Source organism: Lampris incognitus, unplaced genomic scaffold, assembly GCF_029633865.1.
Source record: "Lampris incognitus isolate fLamInc1 unplaced genomic scaffold, fLamInc1.hap2 scaffold_401, whole genome shotgun sequence".
NCBI classification, from domain to species: Eukaryota; Metazoa; Chordata; class Actinopteri; order Lampriformes; family Lampridae; genus Lampris; species Lampris incognitus.
The window spans coordinates 18,500-37,566 of NW_026611360.1; the positions used below are offsets into that span (position 1 = coordinate 18,500).

The 19,067-nt window shown below is 42.4% G+C and overlaps 1 protein-coding gene across 1 annotated transcript in view; it reads right to left on the reverse strand.

Moving 5' to 3' along the window:
* Positions 1-18,555, reverse strand: part of LOC130133594 (piezo-type mechanosensitive ion channel component 2-like) — a gene marked incomplete at its 5' end in the record, with an annotated part of 33,439 nt that extends 14,884 nt beyond the window's left edge. The window contains 17 exons of the mRNA XM_056302056.1: positions 468-634; positions 886-960; positions 2,051-2,171; positions 3,244-3,353; positions 3,764-3,845; positions 4,317-4,389; positions 5,745-5,834; positions 6,255-6,414; positions 6,636-6,732; positions 7,183-7,426; positions 8,999-9,164; positions 9,510-9,611; positions 9,822-10,026; positions 10,129-10,329; positions 15,329-15,493; positions 17,480-17,656; positions 18,380-18,555. Coding sequence (XP_056158031.1) covers positions 468-634; positions 886-960; positions 2,051-2,171; positions 3,244-3,353; positions 3,764-3,845; positions 4,317-4,389; positions 5,745-5,834; positions 6,255-6,414; positions 6,636-6,732; positions 7,183-7,426; positions 8,999-9,164; positions 9,510-9,611; positions 9,822-10,026; positions 10,129-10,329; positions 15,329-15,493; positions 17,480-17,656; positions 18,380-18,555 — 2,411 coding nt within the window. The remainder of the gene's footprint in view (positions 1-467; positions 635-885; positions 961-2,050; positions 2,172-3,243; positions 3,354-3,763; positions 3,846-4,316; positions 4,390-5,744; positions 5,835-6,254; positions 6,415-6,635; positions 6,733-7,182; positions 7,427-8,998; positions 9,165-9,509; positions 9,612-9,821; positions 10,027-10,128; positions 10,330-15,328; positions 15,494-17,479; positions 17,657-18,379) is intronic.
* Between the last annotated feature and the right edge of the window lie 512 nt (positions 18,556-19,067).

Below are 19,067 nucleotides of genomic sequence, written 5' to 3' on the forward strand. Positions count from 1 at the left end.
CTCACCGAATTGTGATATTAATCGATGTTTATCGGTCAGTTATCATGTCGGCGGACATTAGCGGTAGCGCGGTGACGTCAGGAAGACAGTAGCCAATAGCTTTGAATTCATAAAACCACACCTATTTTTGGTTATGATTCAAACTCCCAATGTTAAAAAATGCGTTCAGAAAGGGCATGTCAGTCTCTCTTTAAGATAGAGGACAAAATTTGCATCAAACTTTGTATAAGGCTCAGGTATGTATTCTCAACCAGGCTTCATTTCTCAGCACTTTCCCATCAACTTGTCATGCAATGAAGACATTGTTGAATTTGTTGTGAACATGGCAATATTTTTCTATTATGAGGTTGAAACGTTCGGTTGCTTGGCAGATTTCAGTATCTTTTCTTTTATAGGTTAGATAAATGTTTGTTGTATTGATCGGGAATGCTAATTTTCAAATTAAATGTCTCAAATCGTCACCCCACCTTCCTCTGCTGTTGGCCCAGCAATGCTCTCTCAAAGCACAACACCTTGGAAATGTCCTGGCTGTCCTTACAGAAACAGTTCAGACTCTCGGTGAGGTCATCAACAAGGGACAGGATGAAGACCCAGCTGAAATTCAGTGTGCTAATGCAGCGCTGGAAGACAGTTTCTGTCAGGGAGCAAAAAGTATATTAGTGAGTCAAGGCTCCTTTCTCCTCTTGATTATACTTTGATAAAAAAAATTGTTATTTGAGCATGGCAGCCTGTAAGTATAACTCCAGCATATTCATACGTCCAAAAAAAAAATCTTTCAAAAACTCAGTAACGGGCTGTGAAAACACTGTAAAAGTTCTTATAGTTTGATAAATGTGGTGACAATATTATTTTTTCTTATTTGATGATGAAAACATTCATCTCTACCTTTCTTCTCATCAACATCTTCATCGACACAGCTGTCGTTCAACTCATCCTCACTAGAGTCTGCTCTGTCAATCCCTGGAAGAAGAAATAATTCAAAGCTGAGATGAAAGGAAATAGGAAGTTGTAGTTATGTTATACCACAGAGGGTCCTCTTCCCGAATTAGTCAGATTGAAGGAAAAAAATAATTATTTATTTCACCACTAGGATGCAGTCATATTTAAACTGTGTTGCTATTGGCCTCATGGCCAGAGTATATATATTATTGTCAGACACAGTACAGCTGTAAACGCTGAAGATTTGAGACTGGAGATGAACCAAATTGCTATAAAAATAAAAATAATGAAAAAGTTGAGAGATGGTAATTAGTATGTGACACAGAGGTGCAGTAATAAATGTGATAAACATTATTTGTACATGCAAAAGCTGTTTGCTGGGCGTCCAGGTAGTGTAGCGGTCTATTCCGTTGCCTACCAACACGGGGATTGCCGGTTCGAATCCCCGTGTTACCTCCAGCTTGGTCAGGCGTCCCTACAGACACAATTGGCCGTGTCTGCGGGTGGGAAACCAGATGTGGGTATGTGTCCTGGTTGTTGCACTAGCACCTCCTCTGTTCGGTTAGGGCACCTGTTTGTGGGGGAGGGGGAACTGGGGGGAATAGCGTGATCCTCCCACATGCTGTGTCCCCTTGGCGAAACTCCTCACTGTCAGGTGAAAAGAAGCGGCTGGCTCCATATGTATCGGAGGAGGCATGTGGTAGTCTGCAGCCCTCCCTGGATTGACAGAGGAGATGGAGCAGCGACCAGGATGGCTCGGAAGAGTGGGGTAATTAGCCAGGTACAATTGCAGAGGAAAACAGGGGAAAAAAATCACAAAAGAAAAAAAAAGGTGTTTGCTGTATCAGATCAGGGTTAAATGGTATGCAATGCTGTGTGTAATACATATATTTCACAGCAATTTATAAAAAGTGAACAGGGGACAGCTCTTGAACAGGGACTCGAATCCATGACCCTCAAGTTATGGCAAAAGTTGAATGCATACAAATATTACACTAAATAAACAAATGAAATTCGGCTGTTCACACTGCAATATAATGATCAATTACAAAACTACAAAATAAACCTTGACTTGACTTCCTATGATGAATAACCTGTGTCTCATCCTCACCTTGCTGTCTCCGTAGCTCTCTCTTTGCCCTCTTCCTCTCCTCCTGTTTCGTTTTTTTCTTCTCCTTCTTTAGATTGCTGAGGGCTGTCTTGGAGTTGGTGATCCAAGCTTCATAGGCCAACTGTATTACAACAACAACAACAAGAAGAACAAGAAGAGGAGGAAGAGAAAGAGGAAAAGATAAACAATCACAACAAAAAGAAGATACAGTCACCACATAAGAATTTTACATCTATAACCATTTTACATCGTTGCTTTTGCACAACAGACAAACAATGTAACAGGGAGTGCAGAAGAGAGGTGAAGAAGAGAGTGCAGGCAGTGTGGAGTGGGTGGAGAAGAGTGTCAGGAGCGATTTGCGACAGAAGGGTACCAGCAAGAGTTAAAGGGAAGGTTTACAAGATGGTTGTGATACCAGCTATGTTATATGGTTTGGAGACAGTGGCACTGATGAAAAGACAGGAAACAGAGCTGGAGGTGGCAGAGTTGAAGATGCTACGAATTTCATTGGGAGTGATGAAGAAGGACAAGATTGTGAAAGAGTATATTAGAGGGACAGCTCAGTTGGACAGTTTGGAGACAAAGCAAGACAGGTAAGATTGAGATGGCTTGGACATGTGTGGAGGAGAGATGCTGGGTATATTGAGAGAAGGATGCTGAATATGGAGCTGCCAGGGAAGAGGAAAAGAGGAAGGCCAAAGAGGAGGTTTATGGATGTGGTGAGAGAGGACATGCAGGTGGCTGGTGTGACAGAGGAAGATGCAGAGGACAGGAAGAGATGGAAACTGATGATCCGCTGTGGTGACCCTTAATGGAAGCAGCTGAAAGTAGTAGTAGTAGTAGCAGCTTTTGCACAAAAGACACTGGATGTAGAAATACTAGAAGGGTTGGGTGAAAGCGCCAAGTTGGCTTTACATGGATTTCATGATAAAATTATTCCCTATGGGTTGAGAAAACTCCTCATTTTATAAAACCTTTTCAATATCTAATGTATAGCTGCAGTAGCACAATTTTTATTACAGCGCTAATTTCTCATAAACTAGTTGATAGTTTAAAGGTTTTCAACTACAGTAGTGATTCTTTTGTTTTTTGCCCTCACCACCTCCTGGGCTGTATATTATTCCTCTATCATAGTTTTTACATTCTATTGAGTTGATTTGTTAATTTGCTACTCCATATGTCAGAATTCACACCTGAAAAGCAGATTTCTTCTTTGATGGTGCCTCTTCTTCTTTCTTTTCTGAGACCTCCTCCTCCTCCTCGCTGTCACTCTCAAAAAGGTGGTAGCCACAGTTGTCTTCCACTACATAAAGCAGTCATCCAGATTGAATTATGACACATCAGACATCAGGGTGCCTGTTAGCGTGGCACCAAATGATTTCACCAGTTGAGCAACTCCATCACTAACATGCTATGGATGTATGAAACTGTATGGATGTGGGGAGGATCATTGTTGAGAAAGAGTCATTCATATCTGGATATATAAAGCTAAAAACAACTGATTAAAACTAAAGCAAAAAAAAATGGATATACTATATTGTGAAGATTGTATTGAACCGTTATTCATAGATAGTAAATCACAGCAAAGTAACATGCAGATAATCAAGTGAGAGGTGATTAAATAGTGGAATGAATAAATCCATCTCTTGTACTTTTGTGGTGTGTTTCTCACTGAATGAGAGAGATTGGTTCTTCCCTGGTACTGTAACTCACCCCCTGGCCCCGAGACCCAAGGCTTCCACCATTTACCAGCATCTCTCATCGCCTTCTCATTCTCATCTGGAAAACACCTTTGCTCTGTCAGTTATTCCCCCACCCACATCTATTCATCTTTCCCAAAACTCCACAATTTAATGTAATCAAGCCATCATTTATTTATGGTTTGCAGTAGAAACAATTTTATAAGTACTGGGTAACTTTAAGCCATGAGGTGATGGGGAAAGGAGTGTCATACTATATCAATATTAATTTTTACATATTCTTTGGTCCTGATGAAGTAGAAAAATAACGATCAATCCACAATCTCTTCTTCAAAACTTATCCAATCAAACATTAACTATGAAAATTTGTTATTATTTTCATCATTACTATCATCATCATCATCATCATTGTTATTATTATTATGACTTTTTGAACACAATTTGAAGTAAAAATTAGTAAAATAAATATTGTAATTTTGATTGTTGTTCATTTATGCTTTGCTCATTGTACCCCACTTTTCAGCTGAATGATTATGAAGAAACGTCTTTGTTTTACCCTGTTTCACCTCATCGGCAGGGGGCTTCCCTTTGTCCTTAGTCCCATGTCGACTTTTCTGCTTGGACTTGATCTTCTCCATCCTGGAGGAAGAGGTCAGAGAAGACAGTCAACCCCCAAACAATTTTTCCCTCATTTTTTATGTCTATGTGACAATAAAAAGGAAAGGAAGATCAAATATAAGAGAAGGATCAGGGATGACTTCTGATGTCTTGAGGCTTATAGAATCCCCATGTTGCCTCCGGCTTGGTCAGGCGTCCCTACAGACACATTTGGCCGTGTCTGCGTGTGGGAAGCCGGATGTGAGTATGTGTCCGGGTCGCTGCACTAGCGCCTCCTCTGGTCGGTCGGGGTGCCTGTTCAGGGGGGAGGGAGAACTGGGGGGGAATACCAGGATCTTCCCATGCACTACGTCCCCCTGGCGAAACTCCTCACTGTCAGGTGAAAAGAAGCGGCTGGCGACTCCACATGTATCAGAAGAGGCATGTGGTAGTCTGCGGCCCTTCTCGGATCGGCAGAGGGAGTGGAGCAGTGACTGGGACAGCTTGGAAAATAGGGTAATTGGCCAAGGACAATTGAGGCAAAATGGGGGGAAAAAAATCCCCCCAAAAAAGAAAAGAAAAGTATGGGGGCGTGCTGGTGGCATGGCATTCTATTCCGTTGCCTACCAACACAGGGATTGGCGGTTTGATCCCCATGTTACCTCCGACTTTGTCGGGTGTCCCTACAGACGCAATTGGCCATGTCTGTGGGTTGGAAGCCAGATGTGGGTATGTGTCCTGGTTGCTGCACTAGCGCCTCCTCTCATTGGTCAGGGCGCCTGTCCGGGGGGGACTGGAAGGAATAGCGTGATCCTCCCACATGCTAAGTCCCTCTGGCGAAACTCCTCACTGTCAGGTGAAAAGAAGAGGCTGGCGACTCCACATGTATCAGAGGAGGCATGTGGTAGTCTGCAGCCCTCCCTGGATCGGCAGAGGGGGTGGAGCAGTGACCAGGACGGCTCAGAAGAGTGGGGTTATTAGCCAGATATAATTGGGGAGAAAAGGGGGGGGAGGATCCCCAAAAAAAAAAAGAAAGAAAGAAAGAAAGAAAAAAACAAAAACAAAAGTATGAGCCAGTCCAGAATGTACTGATCTCGTTTAGCCTTGTCCAAAGACTGAAAAGTAAGCATGAAGATGGTGTCTTCTCAATGGGACATCATTATGTCCCATTGAAATGACTGTGAATGACTGTCGGGTGCATGTCTCTCTCACACAGGTGTGGAGACGACTTCCTGATGTTCTAGAGGGTTGCCATCAACTCACAACAGATCTGTTCATTCATTTATTCTCAGGAAGAAACACGCTATATACTAAACGTATAACGAAAGTGTTGTGTTTGTACTGAACTGTAAGAGACACGGTAAAACCAAACCTAGTGTTGTGCCATATTATCTTACTTTTTCTTCAGTGTTTCGACAGATTTCTTCTCCAGCTCCAGTCTGGCTGCCACCTGTTTCTTCACCTTGGCCTCGAACAGCTCAGCACCCCTTCAAACAGCAGGCAACTAATGAATGTTTCAGATAGCGCACTTATTTCTTTATAACTTCCCTTCACTAACATCTCATAAGAATGAAGGTGAAAGAGAAGGTGCATCAGCTAGTCTGCCTCAGAATAAAGGGCCGAACATACTGTTAACAGTGTATAATAATACATCACTTACAAAACACTGCAGAAGCCTACGTGGAATATTGTGAAGGTTAATTTCTAAAAATTATGTGAAAATGTATTCATGGTAACATGCCGGTATGTGTACCTATGAGTATGTATTGATATAATAATCATTTATTGTGAGTAATCATATCCCAAGCACGTTCCAACCCAAATTTTCACCCACCATACAGACACACAATAGTTTGTGTGTTTAAAGAGCTTAGTGCAGACTTGTTTACTATACTTGGGTCACTTACCTTGAGGCTAATATCTTAGAGGCCCTCAAGTCTGATACCACGTACAGAAAGTAATAGCTGAGGAAGACCCTTCGCTGCATCAGGAGGAAGGTGAAACAAATGGCATCCCAGACGATGCCAGCCTCATCCTCCGGCAGTTCACACTCATCATCAGGAGCCGCTAAGAGCAGAAAAAGAACAAGAGCTATTGATAATAGTGCCATACTAATGCATACACACGCACGCACGCGCACGCACGCACGCACGCACCTCTTTTTGCATATAGGCAAAAAGAGGTTTACAATGGCATATATACACTGCTCATAGTCTGTCCGTCCCTCTGTATGTATACGCTGAGATTTGGGATGTAAGAGATGTTATCTCATTTTTGATGAAACTTACGGACATCGTAGCCTTTGATGGTACAGAACATGCTGAAGGCTTGGATGAGCCAGCAGCCGTTCTTCAGCAGGCTGTCCAGATAGCCGCATGAACCGAGCTGGCCGGGCACAGCAGAGACAAAAATAAAGCAAAGAAGAAAGTGGAAAGGGAAAAAAAAGCACCAAGCTCTAAGTTAAAAACTAGAAACAGTCTGAGGAAAACATATACAAGAAAATAGCAATGAGATGGACTGACAGCCAGACTGTTAGTACAGCTTGACAGTAAGTCATGACACTGGAACTGAGAGTAATGAATGAAAATGAAAAGTTGAAAAAAGTTAGTCACTATAGCATTAGTCTACGAGCAGCAATTCAGTCACAGGAGCCAGTTAGTGTAAAAAATAATGAGCAAATAAATAAGACTTAGTGGATGAGAAAGACAGTACTTCAACAGTAATAAAGTTACATCACACCAAATAGTGACTTACAACTTACTACGTTGCATCAGCAGGTATTTTCCTATATTTTGAAGACAAAGAAATTGACATTTTCACTACGTTCTGACTCACAGACAGAAGGTTCTTCATGGTGATAACAAGGCAGGTGTAGCCAATGAGCCAGTCCCAGAGTCTCAGTATGTATCTGACCGGCTGCATCAGCACACTGTTCCCAAACAGCATGAAGTAGAAGCAGGCCACCAGGTAGCCCATGCAGAAGATGTTGATCCGTGTGGTCCCAGTGATGAAGATGAGGCACAGCACCAGCCAGAAGAAATAACTGAACACAAACACCTTCACCATGTCTAGGTATGACCTGTGGATGGATATATATATATATATATATATATATATATAAGAGAGAGAGAGAGAGAGAGAGAGAGAGAGAGAGAGAGAGAGAGAGAGAGAGAGAGAGAGAGAGAGAGAGAGAGAGAGAGAGAGAGAGAGAGAGAGAGAGAGAGATGAAGAGATGGATAGATAGAAACTAAGAGAATGAGTTGCTTTTTTCAAGAATTTTCCCACCGTTAAAACACACTATCAACCCTGAGATGCCGGTTAACCATCTTGGCACAAACTACAGAGCTAGAGAGAGCTAGAGCTAGAGCTAGGGAAAGAGAGAGAGAAGGAAAATGAATTGAAGTCCTGAACATGCAGATAGCCGTGGTGGACAACACTCACATTATCATGTGTGTGACTTAATGATCGTTTTCAGTACTTTAATGTAAGACTGCATCAACATAAAAATGATTCTTGCGTCCCTCACTTTCCATCTAACTTACAGTGCAGGGAGCTGTTCAAAGGAACGCTTTGACTTTGGCAAAAAAAACAAAAACAAAAAAAAAACGAGTGCAGTAGTTTCCCACTTTGTTCGGGAAGCTCACATCTTAATTCAGTTTTACCTTTTTTGAATGAACTTCAAGATTATGCCTGTCACCTTTAAGGCCCTTCATAACTTAGCACCTTAGTATCTTTTCAAACTCCTTCAAAGCCACATACCCTCCCGTACTCTCAGATCCTCTTCTGCCATCCAACTCACTACACCATCTACCTGCTTGACCACCATGGGGTCTGGAGCCTTCAGCGTTCTGCTCCCCCCCAACCTCTGGAACGCTCTCCCATAAGACATTTACAATACTGACTCTCTTTCAACCTTCAAATCCCATCTCAAAATGTACCTTTTCAAACAGGCATATTCAGTCTGATCCAGACTTTAATGGTTACACCCACACTGATTTTTGCACAGATGATACCTATCTGTTGTATTATCTTATTATTGTATATCACTGCTTTGTTTGATTTTATGATGTCTGATACAGTGCTGGTTGTTTTTAACTGTGTTATGTAAGGTGTCCTTGAATGCTCTGAAAGGCACCCATAAATAAAATGCATTATTATTATAATTAATATTATTAAAAGTAATCTGAGGTGTTCAGCATACAACTACTTTTTTCCCTCCAGTCTCCAGTCTTTTCCTCTGCTGTGTTCTCTAAATAAAAAAAGAAAAGAAAATAATTTTATGACTAGAGCATCTTCTAGTTATTGGTGAGGATGCTGCCGCCTGGAATAAAGGTTCAATCTGTGGTTAGTCATATTGCATTGTTAGCCAAGTAAGTTTGCACGCACAAAGAATTAGATTCTTTTGGCCAATCAATCAAGTTGAATTTTATGTAGCGCTTTACTCTATAAAATAAAAAAACCAAAGGACAGAACATAATGCTGTAGAGTAGGAAGGTAGGAAGACAGAGGGTATTACTATAAAGTGGGCAAGACAATAAAGGGATTTGTATCTTTTCCTCTTCCTTGTCATTACTTTTTTTTCATGGAAAGAGGACGATAACTAGAAGATTTGAGTTAATGAGAAGTTATGAGAAGCTAAGTATCCCCTGACCTGCAATGCAGGAAGTTGTCCACAGGTACAAACTGGTTGATGGAGCAAGGATCCAGATTGCGACTGATTTCTACATTCTCTCCTGCCAGCAGACGTACCGCTGCCCGATTCTCCTCCTCAAACATCTGCCACTGAAGAGATGAACACAGCAACAGGAGGTGGTCATCTGCCAGCAGGAAAAGAGAAGGGAAATTAAACTGGCTGACCTACAATGAAAATTTGCAGATTAATCGCACACGTCTAGTAATGCAAATGTGCAAAGCATGGCCTAAATATACACCATAGTAATTTGCTATGGATGTTGCTGCTCATGATACAGAAAATGTGGGTTGAATTGGGAATATTTTTATTGATAATTTGTTGAGAGATTGAAGTAGAGCATGAAATGAATGAATAAGTAAAAGGAAAGGAAAGGAAAGGAAAGGAAAGGAAAGGAAAGGAAAGGAAAGGAAAGGAAAGGAAAGGAAAGGAAAGGAAAGGAAAGGAAAGGAAAGGACAGGGTGATACTCACAGAAGATGAACAAAGGATTTGGCCTCATGGCAAAGTCAGGCAAGTACAGCCACTTGATTACATTGGAGGTCAAAGGTGTAATAGAGGTCCTCCAGGGGTAGTCTGACAATCACAACAGAATAGAATAGAGTCTGCATGCAGCACTTCAGCAAACATTGACTTTTTTGCAATAACACCCATCTGTTTTTTCTTGTCTACTGTACTCTATAACATTGTTTTTATTCATCCCATTTCCTTTCATTGCCTTCTGTCCACTTCAACAGAAACAGAATACTAAAGAGCGAATTGAGTTGTAATGAACACTTTCCATACCAACGCAGAGAGCAGGAGGGATGCCGATGCAAAGAAGGTACTGTAGCACCATGAGTCCGGCGGTGAAGCAGCAATACTTTGGCCAAACCTCGCCAATTGCTTTCCTGCGGCGCCGGGACAGAACAGCCAATAAGGCGCAAGAATGGAGTAGGGCGTAGAAATCCATCCTCTGACCAATCACATTAACCGCCACGATCAAACTGATCTGAGAGGTGACAGATCAGCGTTGCAGTAAGTGGTTTAGGTTGAGATTGATGTAAACAGACACAGACTTTGCACACAAGCCCCCCTGGCCCCTTTAATATACCTCTAATCCAAACTTGTAGTAGAAGAAGTTGATGAAGTACTTGATGCAGGGAAGGATACCATGATCAAGGTGTTGCCTGGTGATGCCCTGGAAGATGATGCTGAAGGGCGGAGTCTTCAGGTCATTGTGGAGACGGTAGTACAGCTGGTGGCGGTGAATGGTCACCTCAAACACCAGCAAACCCAGCACCATCAGATGGTTCTAGAACAGAGAGAACACATTCGAAGAAAGTGTTGTATAGCTGAGACTTTCTAAGCCCTTAAAGGAAAACTCCACAATTTTTTAACCTGAGCCCCATTTTCCTACTGTCAGGAGTCAAACCCCAAAGTGGGTAGCAGAATCGTTTGAATTGATATGGTATTGAGCTAGCTAGTGTCATCTTACTGTTGTGCATTAAGCTGCAATGTAATCCTTTGAGGCAATAATGCTCACCAAATAATGTCCACTGGAAGAGCTCTCTTCCAGTGGACAAACTCAGTGGTTTGAGAATGGTTTCAGAAGTATCTGAAAACACCAGCCACGATGACAAGTCAATCCCAGTACAGTCAGTGACAGACCTTTTTTGCATTTTCTTTTTTGAATTTCAATCCAACTCTCTCAAACCAAACTCCTACTGTTGTCTTCCTACAACAACTTCACAACTCACTCCTCCCTGGATTACAGAGTGAGATCTCTGCTCTGGGACAGAAATGGATTGATATTTATATATATACAGTTAAGGTCACAATTATTAGCCCCCAAAGAACTATGGAACATTTCCCTAAAATTCCGCCCAATGTTTGCATCATTCATAAAACTTTATGTAGTAAAACATTCATCAATGTTAAGGCCCCTATTTGGTACATTTTTGAATGTAAAATAAATCTTCAGGTTTGCTTTATATCATTTATGTAGTGAAAATTGAGGTGGTCAAAATTATTAGCCCCCATCTGATTTTTTTTGCTTTCAAAACACACCTGAGCAATCAATCGGCTTTCAAACCACACCTGAGCAATCAATCAGCATTGAACTTTACTTAAGGGACTCCAATGAACAGGGCTAGTGGCACTTGGACACTTGATTGAGAGGGACTACTCTTAAATTCTTGGTAAGAAGTAATTTCATCATGCCAAAAAGTAAAGAAATCAGCCTGGAACTCAGAAAGAAGATAGTGGATCCTCATCTTAAGGGGGAAGGCTATACTGCCATTTCCAAGCGTTTCACAGTGTCTAGAACAGCTGTACATTTCAAGGAGACAAATTCTGTTAAGAAACAAACCTGGGCGTGGTCGAAAGTGCAAGATTCCAAAAACTTTGGAGAGGAAAATAGTCAGAGATGTCAACAACAATCCCCGGATCTCTGCCAAGATGATTGTTGCTGAACTTGCCTCTTCTGGACTTGATGTTTCAAAGAGACTGTTGTGAGGGCTCTTCATCGTGGTGGGCTTCGAGGTCATCGTCCAAGAAAAACTCCATTGCTCACACAGCGGCACATCAAAGCCAGACTGAAGTTTCCCCGTGAACATGTGAAACATGGGCATGAGTTTTGGAAGGCTGTCCTTTGGTCTGATGAGACTAAACTTGAGCTGTTTGGGCACATGAATGTTACTTTTTCTGGTGAAGGAAGGGAGAGACCTTCAACCCTAAAAACACAGTTGCCACAGTTAAACATGGTGGTGGGAGCATAATGCCGTGGGGCTGTTTTGCTGTTTCAGGCACAGGGAACCTTGTTCGGGTGCATGGGATCATGAAGATAATGAGGATAATGTAAAGAAATCTGCTGCCAGTCTAGCTTGAGGTAACTGATGGATCAAAGGAATCAAACCTAGGAACTTCTTGCTGTGAGGCAGCAGTGCAAGCACTGCACCACCGCACCATGACTGTCTAAAGGTAGGAAGACTACTACTACTACGACTACTACTACTTTCGGTTGTTCCCGTTAGAGGTCGCCACAGAGGATCATCCGTTTCCATTTCTTCATGTCTTCTGCATCTTCCTCTGTCACACCAGCCACCTGCATGTCTTCCCTCACCACATCCACAAACCTCCTCTTTGGCCTTCCTCTTTTCCTCTTCCCTGGTTGCTCCATATTCAGCACCCTTCTCCCAATATATCCAGCATCTCTCCTCCATACATGTCCAAGCCATCTAAATCTAGCCTCTTTTGCTTTGTCCCCAAACCATCCAACTTGAGCGGTCCCTCTAATATAATCATTTCTAATCCTGTCCTTCTTCATCACACCCAATGAAAATCTGAGCATCTTCAACTCTGCCACCTCCAGCTCCACCTCCTGTCTTTTTGTTAGTGCCTCTGTCTCCAAACCATATAACATAGCTGGTCTCACAACATCTTGTAAACCTTCCCTTTAACTCTTGCTGGTACCCTTCGATCGCAAATCACTCCTGACACTCTTCTCCACCCACTCCACCCTGCCTGCACTCTCTTCTTCGCCTCTCTCCTGCACTCCCCATTACTTTGGATAGTTGACCCCAAGTATTTAAACTCATATGCCTTCGTCACCTCCACTCCTTGCATCCTCACCCTTCCACAGTCCTCCCTCTCATTCACGCATAAGTATTCTGTCTTGCTCCTACTGACTTTCATTCCTCTTCTCTCCAATGCATACCTCCACCTCTCCAGGCTCTCTTCAACCTGCACCCTACTCTCGCTACAGATCACAATGTCATCCGCGACCATGGAAACTCCTGCCTGATCTTGTCCGTCAACTTGTCCACCGCTATTGCAAACAAGAAAGGGCTCAGAGCCGATCCTTGATGTAATCCCACCTCCACCTTGAACCCATCTGCCATTCCAACTGCACACCTCACCACACCTCCTCTCTCGGCACCCTGTCATATGCTTTCTCTAAATCTGCAAAGACACAATGTAACTCCTTCTGGCCTTCTCTATACTTCTCGATTAACATTCTCAAAGCAAACATCGCATCTTTCGTGGCATGAAACCATACTGCTGCTCGCTAATCGTCACCTCTCCTCTTAACCTAGCTTCTATTACACTTTCCCATATCTTCATGCTGTGGCTGATCAACTTTATACCTCTGTAGTTACAACGGTTCTGCACATCGCTCTTGTTCTTGAAAATCGATACCAGTATGCTTCTTCTCCACTCCTCAGGCATCCTCTCACTTTCCAAGATTGTGTTAAACAATCTAGTTAAAAAAACCCACTGCCATCTCTCCTAAACATCTCCATGCCTCCACAGGTATGTCATCAGGACCAACTGACTTTCCACTCTTCATCCTCTTCATAGCTGCTCTCACTTCCTCCTTGCTAATCCACTGCACTTCCTGATTCACTATCCCTACATTATCCAACCTTCTCTCTCTCTCATTTTCTTCATTCATCAGCCCCTCAAAGTACTCCTTCCACCTTCTTAGCACACTCTCTTCACTTGTCAGCACATTTCCATCTCTATCCTTGATCGCCCTTACCTACTGCACATCCTTTGCAGCTCGGTCCCTCTGTCTAACCAAGTCATTTTCTCCTTCCTTAGTGTCTAACCTGTCATACAACTCACCATATGCCTTTTCCTTTGCCTTTGCCACCTCTCTCTTTGCTTTACGCTGCATCTCCTTGTATGCCTGTCTACTTTCTTTATCTCTCCGACTATCCCACTTCTTCTTTGCCAACCTCTTCCTCTGTACAATTTGCTGTACTTCCTCATTCCACCACCAAGTCTCCTGGTCTTCCTTCCTCTGTCCTGATGACACACCAAGTACCTTCCTAGCTGTCTCCCTCACTATTTCTGCAGTGCTTGCCCAGCCATCCGGTAACTCTTCACTACCACCCTGTGCCTGTCTTAACTCCTCCCTGAACTCCACACAACAGTCTTCCTTCTTCAACTTCCACCATTTGATCTTCGGCTCTGCCTTCATTCGCTTCCTCTTCTTGCTCTTCAAAGTCATCCTACAGACCACCATCCGATGCTGCCTAGCTACGTTTTCCCCGGTCACCACCTTGCAGTCTCCAATCCCTTTCAGATCACGCCTTCTACATAAGACATAGCCCACCTGTGTGCACTTTCCTCCACTCTTGTACATCACCCTGTGTTCCTCCCTCTTCTTGAAATATGTATTCACCACAGCCATTTCCATCCTTTTCGAAAAATCCACCACCATCTGTCCTTCCACATTTCTCTCCTTGACTCCATACCTTCCCATCACCTCCTCATCACCTCTGTTCCCTTCACCAACATGTCCATTGAAGTCCGCTCCAATCACCACTCTCTCCTCCTTGGATACATTCTCCACCACTTCATCCAATTCACTCCAGAATTCTTCTTTCTCTTCCATCTCACACCCAACTTGTGGGGTATATGCGCTGATAACATTCAACAATACACCTTCAATTTCCAGCTTCATACTCATCATTCTGTCTGGAACTCTCTTCACCTCCAGCACACTCTTGACATACTCTTCCTTCAGAATTACCTCTACCCCATTTCTCCTCCCATTCGTACCATGGTAGAAGAGTTTGAACCCACTACTCCTGGCCTTACTCCCCTTCCACCTGGTCTCTTGCACACAGAGTATGACTACCTTTCTTCTTTCCATCATATCAGCCAGCTCTCTCCCTTTACCAGTCATAGTGCCAACATTCAAAGTTCCGACTCTCACCTCCACACTCCTACCCTTCTCTGGACATGCCTTCCCCCTCTCCTCCTCCTTTGCCCAACAGTAGCATTGTTTCCACCGGCACCCTGCTGGTTAACAGTACCGGTGGCGGTCGTTGGTAACCCGGGCCTCGACCAATCCGGTATGGAAATCTTATTTTTACACTTAGTCTTCCTTACTTATTATAAATAAATAAGGAAGACTACGTGTATCTAAATGTAGATAAGTCTATACAATAACACAGAACCACTGAAGTAGTTTTGGGTTATTGGCATTTATGCATGTGCATACTGTAAATGTTAAACTGAAGCGTGATCGCCTTACCTATTAGTATTTTTTTTTTATTTTTCCCTATAGTAGTATGGTGGACAAGTCTGCCAGGGTTGTTATACATTACAGTGCCTATATTTTAGATTCAAATCTGTTGTGACCGACTCGTAATTTCTGTGACTAGTAAAATAAAGTTGTGTAAACTTTTAAGTTTTGCGTACGGTTTCTCTCACTTGTTGCCACCATGAGCCAGTCGTTAACAATGGTCTGAATAATTCATGTCTAGGAAACAGACTGCTTTTGGAGTTCATCACTGTACCTGGAGACAGGGGAGGATCCTGCCCTCACACTTGCGTAGTGCTCCACACCAATAGACAGGGTCAACAGATTCCATGTAGAGAATAGACCTCCTAAGCAGCTCCACCATGTTCCCTCCCGGCTCTACCCCCATGTCTGGGCCTGAGCTGTTTGACGATAACAGGCCCTGAGGTACAAGAACAGTCACATGATATAGATTATACAGTCAAGATGACAATATTGTTTCTGTTGTAAAAAGAAAAGAGCATCACACTACAGGCACAGAGAAAAAGGCAGGATATAAAGTACTATACATTAGCATATGGTACAAATGTGGACATGAAATCAAGTGGATGTACAGATCCATGCAATGATAGTATTTCAGATCAACATACAGGCCTGTAGATGCAAATTTAGAGGAGGCAACAGCACAGGCAACCATGCTCATAAACACAAAGGTGTCAACATACACACATACACATAGAGGTATTCAATGTAGGTATGTATATTCATATATGTATATATCTATTTGTGTACAGTGCCGTGAAAACGTATTTGCCCCTTTACTGATGTCCTCCATTTTTGGATATTTGTCACACTGAATGTTTCACATCTTCATAGAAAATATAATATCAGACAAGGAGAACCCGAGTAAACACAAAATACAGTTTTTAAATGAACATTTCATTAATTGAAGAAAAACGTTATCCAACAGTCATTTCACCTAGGTGAGAAAGTAACCCCCCCCCCCCAAACTAAAGAACTGGTTGTGTCACCTTTAGCAGCCCCGACTACAACCAAAACTTCCTATAATTGGAGATCAGACTTTCACATCGCAGTAGAAGAATTTTGGCCCACTCTTCTTTGCAGAATTGTTGTAATTCAGTGACATGGGAGGGTTTTTGAGTATGAACTGCTTGTTTAAGGTCCTGCCACAGCATCTCAATGGGGTTCAAGTCAGAACTTTGAATAGGCCACCCCAAAACCATCATTTTGTTTCCTTTGAGCTGTTTTGAGTTGGACTTACTTCTGTGTTTTGGATCATTGTCCTGCTGCTTAACCCAATTACACTTCAGCTTCAGATCACAGACTGATGACCGGACACTTTCCTTCAGAATTTTCTGGCAGAGAGCAGAATTCATGGTTCCTTCAGTGATGGCAAGTCGTCCAGGCCCTGAGGCAGCAAAGCATCCCACTACCACCACCACGTTTGACTGCTGGTTTGATATTCCTATTGTGACATGCTATTTGCTTTATGCCAGATATAACAGCACCCATGTCTCCCAAAAAGTTTCACTTTTGACTTGTCTGTCCACAGAACATTATCCCAAAGACTTGGGGGTCATCAATGTGCTTCTTTTTTTTTTTTCTTTTTTTTTTGCAAATGTGAGACAAGCATTAGTGTTTCTCTTAGTTAATAGGGGTTTGCACCTTGCAACTCTCCCATGAATTCAATTTTTGCTTAATTTTTCAATTTCAATTCAATTTTGCTTAGTCTCATTCTTGTTGCTGAATCATGAACTTAGTTGAGGCAAGAGAGGCCTGCAGTTCTTTAGATGTTATCCTGGGTTTTCTTGTGGCTTCTTGGAAGAGTAGTTGCTCCGCCCTTGGAGGAATTTTGCTAGCCGGCCACTCCTGGGGAGATTCACATCTCTTCCAAGTATTATCCACTTGGAGACAATGGCTCTCACTGTCCCAGAGCCTTAGCTTTGTAACCCTTTCTGGACTTATATATGTCAACAACTTTTTTTCTCATCTTCTCTGGAATTTTCATGGCGCCATAATGTGCTGCTTGTTAAGAACTTGCAGCCTACTTCGCATTGAAGGTAAGGTTCTATATAAATCATGTTTAGATTCAACAGGGATGGCAGTAATCAAGCCTAGGTGTGTCTGCTTTAATTGAATCCAATGATCAATTCAATTTGATTAATTGGTTGATTGAGTAACCAAGGGGGAAATTACTTTTTCACATAGGGTCAGTTGGTATTGGATAACTCTTTTTCTTAAATAAATAAAATTATCGTTTAAAAACTGAATGTAGTGTTTACTCGGGCTCTCTTCATCTTATATTACATTTTGTGTGAAGATCTGAAACAAATGTGAAAAATATGCAAAAAGAGGAAATCAGGAAGGGGGCAAATACCTTTTCACAGCACTGTATATGTATACTCACAGCAGTGCAGTTGGAGGAGTAATTGAGGGGATTGATGACTTTGAGTTGATAAAACATCTTACAGACCACCATGACACAGGCCCAGACAGCAGAGACACTGGAGGCCAGAGGTCGTATCCGTGGGAATGGGAGGGCAAAGGCCCACAGAACCAGGAAGAGGTAGTTCATCAGGGAAACCTGAGAACAATTAGACAGCAACACAGCTTCTGAATTCAGTTCTTTTACTTTTCCTTTTCACTAAGATCTTGCTAAAATAAATATGGCAGAATTAAACACCATTCATGATCTATCATGAATGGCCATGAATACATGGCTGAAATAGTATTAATAACAGGGTGCACAAAAATAAATATGCTCGTAAAATATGGTGACAAACTGAATCCAAGAGAAATCTTTTTCTCTCACTGATTTCACCTGAGGCTTCTGACATGAGAGGAAAACACACATTTTTTCACTGCATCTTCAACTCATTATTGTGTAACTTAACACTAAGACAACCTTCCTAATATTTGGTAGTAGTCTCTGTAACAGACACACACATACACATACCAACCCCAACCCTAACTATAAATCTAACCTTATCCCTAAGATGAAGCAAAAAAAAAAAACCCAAAAGAAATTTAGACCTAACCTTAAGCCCTGACTTTAATGCCGTGCCATATTTTAATGCCTAACTTTAATACTAAAGTTAAGTCAAACTAAAATCACAGTTGTAATAGTAACTGTAACCATAACTCCTAGTCCACAAATAACCCTTGCCCCCAAGGGGATCGGAAGATATGTCCCCATAGCTCATTTCTGATTTTACTATACTTATGGAGACATTTGGTCCCCATGAGGATAGCTAAATAAAACACACACACACGCACACATACAAATCAACGGTTCCATTCATCCAACCTCTTGCAGTGAGACCCAGATGATGCCAGTAGAGACTATTTTGAGGCTGTGGAGCTCAAGCAGACTCCAAATCATCCCCTGGATCCTGTAGATACCCAGCAGGGCCTGGATGAGCAGCAAGCTGGCCTGGTCCACAATCAGACCCCACTGGTCCTTACCACAGGGGGGAGCACTATCTGGAAAACAGGGATCAAGGGGAGAGGAGGGGAAACGCAGATCAGTAGAAGAAGCTAAGTAAGGAGTAAAAGAGACAGAGATACAGCTAAAGATAGAGATAGAGATAGGGAGGGAGGAAAATAGGGATCAGCAGAAGTAGGGAAAAAGTAAAGAGAGTTGAGAAGAGGCAGAGACACAAACCCAATGAACGCAGGGAGAGAGAAGTTGCTTGGTCATTTCGTCTGAGACTGAGTATGAGCAAATTCATCTTAACCTGCAGATCAGTGCACAATAAAATGTTTAAGTCTGACAGTCGCTGGGAGCAAGAGAGGAAAAAGAGAGGCAGAAAGGAGAGAGAGGGGTGTCAGAGTGGTAGGAGATAGGAAAGACAGCTATGGAGGGTAGAAGAGAGGTGGAAGGTAGGAAGACAATATCAGAGGGCGAGATGTTATTATGTTTAAACAGCCAGGGATCAAATATGAACAAATTCAGTATCACAAATGAATTAACACTCAATCAAACTTGTGCATTC